Source organism: Vollenhovia emeryi, unplaced genomic scaffold (genome assembly GCF_000949405.1).
Source record: "Vollenhovia emeryi isolate VEMERY1.0 unplaced genomic scaffold, V.emery_V1.0 DF939334.1, whole genome shotgun sequence".
Taxonomy (NCBI): domain Eukaryota; kingdom Metazoa; phylum Arthropoda; class Insecta; order Hymenoptera; family Formicidae; genus Vollenhovia; species Vollenhovia emeryi.
In genome coordinates this window covers 71,433-79,585 of record NW_011967032.1, presented here as the reverse complement: position 1 = coordinate 79,585, position 8,153 = coordinate 71,433, and the positions used below count along the sequence as shown (strand labels likewise).

Sequence of the window (8,153 nt, the reverse complement as noted above, 5' to 3'; positions counted from 1 at the left end):
TCTCTCTCTCTCTCTCTCTCTCTCTCTCTCTCTCTCTCTCTCTCTCTCTCTCTCTCTCTCTTTCTTTTTTTTTTCTTTCCTCCCTTTCATCGCGCACGATCGAATCAAGAGTCCGTCGTCGATTTCCGCGACTCCCGTCCGACGTCTCGCACTCGATCGGCCATCGAGTTCGCCCTACGGCGGAGTCGACGGTGGAGCGTTCAATCTGGATGCGGCCCAACTCGCCGCGATCCGATGAATTATAAAATATCCACGTTTCTGAGAAGGCTTCCGGATCGCGTTATTACGAGCGCTCTTGGCTCGTCCCGCGTCATCGCCGCGGTATTACGGCCGTGTCGCGAGAGACGGGACGGCGGTGCGCCCTCTTGGCGCGCGCACGGGCCGTCATTAGCGTAAATTAACGGGGGGATCCTAGCGACCACCTTGTATCGGCGTCCAGCGCGAGGACCGGCGGCGCGCATTGTAACGATGATGTTATTATACCTGCGCCTGCAGGTAGGCCCTGCCAGGAGGATGGGGGCCCACGATGGGGGAGTGCCACTGCTCTAACATCACTATCATGCAGCTGTTCCACGAGCTGAAGCAGCAGTTCCCCGCGCTCCCTGATCACGTCGTCTCCCAGTGCATCGCCCAGGTACACAGGTGGCCTTTGTCCGTCAGGAGTGCGGCCCTATTAAACACCGACCCCCGACCCCCCCCCCCAACCCCCGTCCCCCCCTCGGATCTCCACGAGAGACACGCACAACTAACTCGTCGTCCCTAGTCGCCGCAATAACGACTAACCGCCGATGCCTGCGCAACCAACGGTTTACGACGTGCGACTTAACAAGGATTTAATAATCACGTCTCCCGCCCCCCTCGCCTTCCTCTCGCCTCCGTCATGCATCGCTAAACTCATTTGCACGAGCGTGGAACCTGTGTGTACGTTGTTTAAGTGTGTAGGTCCTCCCAGGACGGGACCGGATGTACCTTTCGTCACGCTTGAGTAAGTCGATTTGAAGACGCATATCTCCCTTCGAACGTTTTCTGGGCGCATTCAATTTCGGAAGAGGAGAACGAAATCACACGCTGCAATTGATTGGCTGGATTTTAATACAAGTGTAATTACGCGAACTTAACAGAAAAAAAGGGTCATACGGTACGGTAAACATTTGGAGAACGTTCTTCGTGATGAAAAGTATAACAGCCAAATTGACCAGAGATATTGTAATCAGAAGGGACATCCGGTTTCGGTGCTCTGGGATGTTGCGTATAAGTCTTTCCCAGCACACACGCGTGTGATACGAGCGATTAACTAATGTAATGCGACGCGTGTCCCGTGGCGTGTCTCCTAAGCCGGAAACCGACGTCGGGGACGATCGGCGGCGAGTTGACCCCAGGTACGTGTGCGTTGCAGAACAGCCACGACCGGGAGACATGCGCGAGAAGCCTGCGGGCCACCCAGGAGTCCCGTCCGTCGCCGGGCGCGTTTCCACCCCCAGCCCCGTGTATCGGGGTGCAACAGCCGCCGCCACCGCAGCCACAACCGCAGCAGCAGGCGCAGCAGCAGCCACTCGCGTCGCAGCAGCAGCGTTGCTGTACGATGAACCAAACGGTCGCGAGCAACGTCGGCGTCGGGCGCCCGCATCGACCGGCGTCGTTGGACATCGGTATGACTCGTCGCTACCCCCCCGCAGGTTGCACCCGCACCGCTGCCGCCGTCGCCGTCGCGGCCGCGACGCCGGCGGCGTCGTCCAGCGGTATCGCCGCCCCCTCGTCCGCCCCGGCCGCCTGCACGTCGCGCGGCTTCTTCGACGACGGTTGCACCGTCAATAGCAACGGCAACGGCAGCAACGCGCCGCCCGGCTTCGAGCTCAACGTCAACGTCGCCTGCAGCCCCGCGGGCAATCGCGGTACGGAAGCCGGACGTTGTCACCCCCTGCTGAAATTGATGTTGTACTCGCACTATTTAACGCTGAAAAGAGTCCCGAGTTGTAGAGCAGCTAGGGACCGCGCGTAATTTCCTCGGATTGATATTTGATTGGAAGGATCAAGCCGGGACTCGGCCAAATTGTACAAATTATCTTTCGGCAGAGATCTTTCGAAAAGAAAACAGCGGTCTTGCGACACAAATCGTTACAAGCGTTACATCGAGCGTTAAATATGTGATACGATCAAGCAGCATAGTAAGAGTTAGACCACGAGAGTATCGAACCAAAAGAGATTTGCGGTTGGACATTATCTCGCTCGCGATAACCGTAGGGAGACGTAGGATAGAGGAGTAATTAGAGAAGCGAAAGCGGATTGTATGGCAACGCTACGCGCTCTTCTCAGAGGACCGGACTCTCGCTTTCTTGCGGCGCGCCTGTTTATCGCGAATGTTACCGGAGACAATTCATTTCAGTCATGTTCACAAGCTCGCCGATTATCATTCATCCGCTCGGACGGACCAGTCCGCAAGTTGACCTCGGTCGTACATCGTCGATAAGAGGCGTCTGGTCTTTTTTTAAAGATTATCTAATCGTGATTTTATATCGGCAGATTTTCGAACGGCACCGGCGATCGGTGCCTGTAAACGAAGCGACCTCGTCGTCGTGCCACGACCTCATTACGCCGAGCCACTGCTGGCCGCCGGGAAGTCCGAGACGCAGATCGATCACACGCGAAGTTACACGTCGGTCAGCTTGACCCTCCGGCCGCCCTCCTCCGAGCCGCAGCCCCCGATCGATATTAGGTCGGAAGGATCGAGTCTGACTTACTCGACCTCGTCCTTGGACCCGCGTGGCTTCCAAAGCCGCCTGCAGATCAGCATCGGTCCTGGAAACGTTGGTAGCGTGGCGGCGGCGAGGATCAGACCGCCGATGACTAAGTCAGTCTTACCGCCGCCGTGGATTCCAAGCCCACTGCGGTCGCCTGGTAGGTTTTCATTTTAAGCGATATAGTCCTTCGAGTTTGATTTATATCAGATATATGTAAGTTACACTGACAAGTAACACTGACAAGTTACGCACATCTTGGTGCGGATACTATTAAGCCCAAAGGATTGTGCAGATCAGTCCCCTCTGCGGGAAAATATTTTCACTCTACTTGAAACTTGAAATGGTTGTAACCTGTGATAATTGTCTTTGCACACACTTATCGACTACGAGTAGCATGAAGCGGTATGGACACGTGACAGAATTCTGATTGGGTAGCTTTTACGTCCTACATCGTTGTTAGCCGTGAGAGATGAAGTTCGGCCATCTTTTACAACAGGCTTTACAATCGGAAATACTGGTTTAAAACTGTTTTACAACACTGTACAACCGCTAACAACCACGTTCACGCAATTGTAGAATGGCCTTAAGGTAAATATGCAGAATAGGTCACACCTCACCGATTTCCTCGGCACTTAGATATGTTGTAGGGGAGAGTTTTCTGAGTAATTCCTTGCAAGAATCAAGTGGGGGACGGCATTGGTTTAGGAGATATAACAAATTGAAAACTAAAAATTTTAATACTTTTTCGTAGTAATTTTTATTAAAATGCCTGTGTAGCTACCTTTAAAATCATAAACAAACTACCGTTTTCATTTACAAGGTTACACCTGCCCCCTCCCGCACCAATCGGTACGGGTTGAACACACACACGCACGCGCGCGCGCGCACGCTTAATTCTTCTCGCGGCGCAAACTGACCGAGCAAGCGAGATCCACTCTACACCTCAGACATGGTTTGGGTATGGTTATATTTTAACGAAGTGGGGCCCCCCCGAAGGGGGGGCGGAACATACTGTCTCCACGCATGTACTTCCACCATTGTACTGTTCCACATGGGTTTGCAACTTTCCACGTGAAGCGAGATCCACTCCACACCTCTGACATAGGGTGGGTAGGGTTATATTTTTAACGAAATGGGGCCCTCCCGAAGGGGGGGCGGAACATACTGTCTCCACGCATACATTTTTCTACCCACATATAAGTCACTCCCCTCCACCAAATGTAGATAGAAAAATGTATGCGTGAAGACAGTGTGTTCCGCCCCCCCTTCGGGGGGACTCCACTTCGTTAAAACTAACCCTACCCATCCTATGTCAGAGGTGTGGAGTGGATCTCGCTTCACGTGGAAAGTTGTAAACCCATGTGGAACCGTACAACGCGTGGAATTAGTTTTGCCCTCCCCCCGCCCTTGCTCTTTCCTTACCTGCGTTCAATACTGAAGGTAAATAAAAGCATTTATTGTACACAGGATGTCAGAAAATTATATTTTAGTGGTTAAACATTTTTGTTTATAATTTTTTAATAAACACCGACCGATGGCAAAAACTTCTTGAAGGTCACTCAGGGTCATGATCTTGACAACATATGTCAAGATCAAGTTCATTTGGTTGACCTTATCTAAATATTTACCAAAAAACGTATTAAAAATTTCAGTTTTCAATTTGTTATATCTCCTAAACCAATGCCGTCCCCCACTTGATTCTTGCGGGGAATTACTCAGAAAACTCTCCCCTACAACATATCTAAGTGGCGAGGAAATCGGTGAGGTGTGACCTATTCTGCATATTTACCGGCCTTAAATTGCGCATTGAGCCGAAAGAAAAAAATACGCGTTCAATATGTTTTGGTGTTCAATAAGTGTGCCAAGTTTCATTCAAATCGGTGAGTGGCAGTTGTACTGTTACTTGTGAGAGACCCATTTTGTTGACACTGAACGTATAATTTGGTTGTATAATAAAACGAACAATACGTTGCCGAAAAGAAGTTAAATGTTACAACAAACCATTTTGTTTCCATGAGTTGTTTATCTGAACAAAATTTTGAGCGTCAACTAATAATTGTATTTGTCGCGTGAACTAAATGGTTTAGTTGATTGAATATTACAAAGGGATTCTGCGCATGTTCACTCAAACAAATTTGTGTGTTGATATAACCAACTAAATTTTTGTTGGTGTATCGAAAGATTTGTTTGCCCATGTTCAAACAAGAAATTCAGTTGAGTCAACTAGATTTTGTTTCATTCAACAAACTGGGTCTCAGTGTACTCGAATACATGTATCTATACGTGTTACAATTCAACTTATATAATATTTCTATCATGAATTAAAAACTATATCTGAAAACGATTCGCTTCGATTTGGATGAACTTTTGGTTCGATTTAGATTCGAAAAAGGAACCGGAACTCGATTCGATCACAGAATCCTCGATTTACGCATCAATATTCCATTTGATAAACAAGTGTACAATTTAGAAAGAGACTTTACCGAGGAAGAGAGAGAGAGAGAGAGAGCGCGAGTGAGGAAACATATGTAATATTTGTGTAGACTGTGATGTAATATGAAACACGAAGCGCAGTGTAGGCGTGTATACACGGGGTATTCTCAGACACGCATCTCCGATTCTAATTTTAGCGAAATTACAATTGAATAAGATAAAGAACGTAGATCTCTGTAGTCGTCGAAGAATTTATTACTAAAATTAACACGGGATACTGTGTCGCATTCAGAACTTCCGCCAGAACCGCCGAGCCAATTGCCAAGGCCTACGACGACGATGAGCGCGCCGACTACACCCTCCATACCGCCGACGACGAGCATCGTCCCAGGCTGCAGCCTTCCGACGACGCCGTCCGGGCCCGCGACGAGCAGCGGCGTCGCACCTCTCGCTGCCGCCGCCGCCGCCGCCGTCGTCTCCTCCTCCGTCGGGGACCACGCGGCTTCCGATCGGAACCGATCGCCGTTGTGCCAAGGTGAAGGCATGGAACGGGATGACACGCAAGCGGGTGGCCGCGTCGCCCGCCGCCGCTTTCGCCGCTCTAGCGTTGCAGAATCGCGCGCACGTGTATATTTACCTGGAAGTCACTCGGTCGCACGTACTACGCCCACGCACGCAACGCCGGGAACGATATTTACGCATTCCTGACCCCACGCTCCGGGCTATACATAGCCGCGCGCGCCCGCGGTTACAACTACGCGGACCACCTGATCCGGTTTTTCTGATCGCGAGAGTCCGCGCGCTATCGACGCGTTCCCTGGACGCCATTTACGCTAAACGGTGTATACGTTCGCGAAGGCCTTCCGCCTTTTCCACGATCGAGCAGCGCGATAATGCTGCGGACGACGCGCGAAGAACGTCGCGCGACCGTTAATCTACGACGCAGATGCGGCAGCTGCACGGAACTGTCTTGTATCTAATCCGTTATCGAAGTGATCGATAAAGTGATATATGATCGAGTTAATGCGTCATTTGTTCGCGACAAAGTAGAATTAGAAAAATGCCGTGATTGAAGTAAGCTCTTGAAGCTCGCCTCGTGTACGTACGCGCCAACTAAGATAGTTGTTAAACTTTTTTTAGTGGAGGAGCATCAAAAGAAATTAGTCGCGGAGCAATTGGCTAGGAAGGAAAGACTCGCTAGGGAACTGAGAGCTGAGAAGGGACGACTCGAAGCGATGAAGAAGGAGGTGCAGGCATTGGCCCGACCGGTGGATCCCTCGGTATCGCCGCAAGTATGTGCGACGAGAAAGTCAATTCGTACACGAATCATCTAGACTCGGAACATAATTTAGATTTGGATCATAGAAATTCAAATAATCCGCACATCTCTAGATGACTGACATCCTTTGAATACCCGTGTATCTTAACACACAATTTTGCAGGAGCTGACGAGAAAGCTGAGGAGCGAGATATACATGCTGCAAGTCGAGTGCGACAGATTGGCCGAAGAAGTTGACCAGTGGTCAGACAGACGAGGTATCTATTTCCTATCATGCTGTCACCAAGTTAGGAGCGACTCGTAGCGAATAACTCGTACTTTCAGTACCATTGGGCGAGACCAACGAGGAGTTTTATCAGGGCATTTATACCGGCCAGTCGTTGCCGGCGAGAGTGCTGAATCTGCACCCGCCGCGCTTACCAAGTCAACCACCGGCATGGCGGCCGGAGCAGCCGACGACGGTCGCGAGTGATAACCGGGAGGAACGGGACGAGCCTTCGTGGGTCTGCAACATGTGCACCTTCGACAATCATCCATTGATGAATAAGTGCGAAGAGTGCGACATGCCGAGACTGTTGAACCGCGGCGGCAGTGCAGGTATAAGCTCCGGCAGATTGACGAGAGAATTGCCATCGACCTCGTTATCATCGTAGTGACAGTGAACCGTCCCGAATGCTGCTCCGCGAAATGGAATAATTCAATTCGTCGCCTAACAGCATGCCGATTATTTGTTACATATACTTCACGAGAATTCGTGAAGGTCGTCCCCCGCGATTATATTAATCGATTGGATTTTGATAACGCGACGAAGCGCTTGAGTAAAAGTGATATTTTATCGCGTTGTACTTTTAAGATAGTTAACAAAGTGTGCGAGTGCTGTTATAACTGTCACAAGAATTGTGTACTTCACTGCGATTAAAAATATTAATCATATTTCTAGTATAATATAAACGAGAGTGGAGCTTGCAATTTTGTTCTCATCTGTCAGAAATGTGTGTGTATGCGTTTGTTGAATTCGATATCGCACGATAAATTAACATTCCGTTTATAAATTATTGTTTTATTTCTAAGCAATTAACATCATTGATATAGCACTGATATTTCCTGGCAAACCGTATCAGCTTTGATTTTAATGCAAGGTAAGAAGGGAAATTTTATGCCTGACGAATCGGCATCATTTTGCTTAATTTTGCAGCGATGCTAATAGAGTTATGAATTTTCAGGGGAGACGCAAGATATTCATATAAGAGTAACGCATCACCACAATTTCTCGCCGCGACGTGAGTATACTCAATTAACGTACCGATGCTTCCGTTCAAACGTGATTACCTACTATTTTACGGATGTAATAGATGTCTTCCCCGTCTGCAAGAACTAATTACGACGTATTACTTTTCCAGATATAGTGCACAGTTGGGTGGTATGATGCGAACTGAATTAGAAGTTTTCAAAGAGCTGTACATAAATATTTAAAAAAAAACTACTATTTAAATAAACAAATTTTGTAGGGGTTAAGCGATTGCAATAGAGCATACGTGACTAATGTAATTTAATTTAAATTTTTTATTTACGGTTAATGCACATTGCCCGCTTTCTGGCGATTACATTTCTGTCTTCTCGAGGCAATCTCTACGCGTCTACGGATTTTCATGTATCGCAGAATAAATAGGCGCAAGCGCAACAAGAGATACATTCGAATTAAA

At 48.8% G+C, this 8,153-nt stretch overlaps 1 protein-coding gene across 2 annotated transcripts in view; it reads left to right on the top strand.

Annotated features, from left to right (window-relative positions):
• Window positions 1-8,148, top strand: part of LOC105558546 (TGF-beta-activated kinase 1 and MAP3K7-binding protein 3) — a 22,105-nt gene extending 13,957 nt beyond the window's left edge. Inside the window, exons 2-10 of one of the 2 annotated variants that reach the window (XM_012006290.1) lie at window positions 496-634; window positions 1,397-1,649; window positions 2,521-2,895; window positions 5,464-5,706; window positions 6,312-6,463; window positions 6,614-6,707; window positions 6,775-7,047; window positions 7,674-7,730; window positions 7,851-8,148. In XM_012006290.1, coding sequence (XP_011861680.1) covers window positions 527-634; window positions 1,397-1,649; window positions 2,521-2,895; window positions 5,464-5,706; window positions 6,312-6,463; window positions 6,614-6,707; window positions 6,775-7,047; window positions 7,674-7,730; window positions 7,851-7,876 — 1,581 coding nt within the window. In that variant the 5' untranslated portion in view covers window positions 496-526 and the 3' untranslated portion in view covers window positions 7,877-8,148. Of the gene's footprint in view, window positions 1-495; window positions 635-1,396; window positions 1,893-2,520; window positions 2,896-5,463; window positions 5,707-6,311; window positions 6,464-6,613; window positions 6,708-6,774; window positions 7,048-7,673; window positions 7,731-7,850 lie in introns of both variants that reach the window. The other variant, XM_012006289.1, reaches the window with a different exon arrangement.
• Window positions 8,149-8,153: the final 5 nt, after the last annotated feature.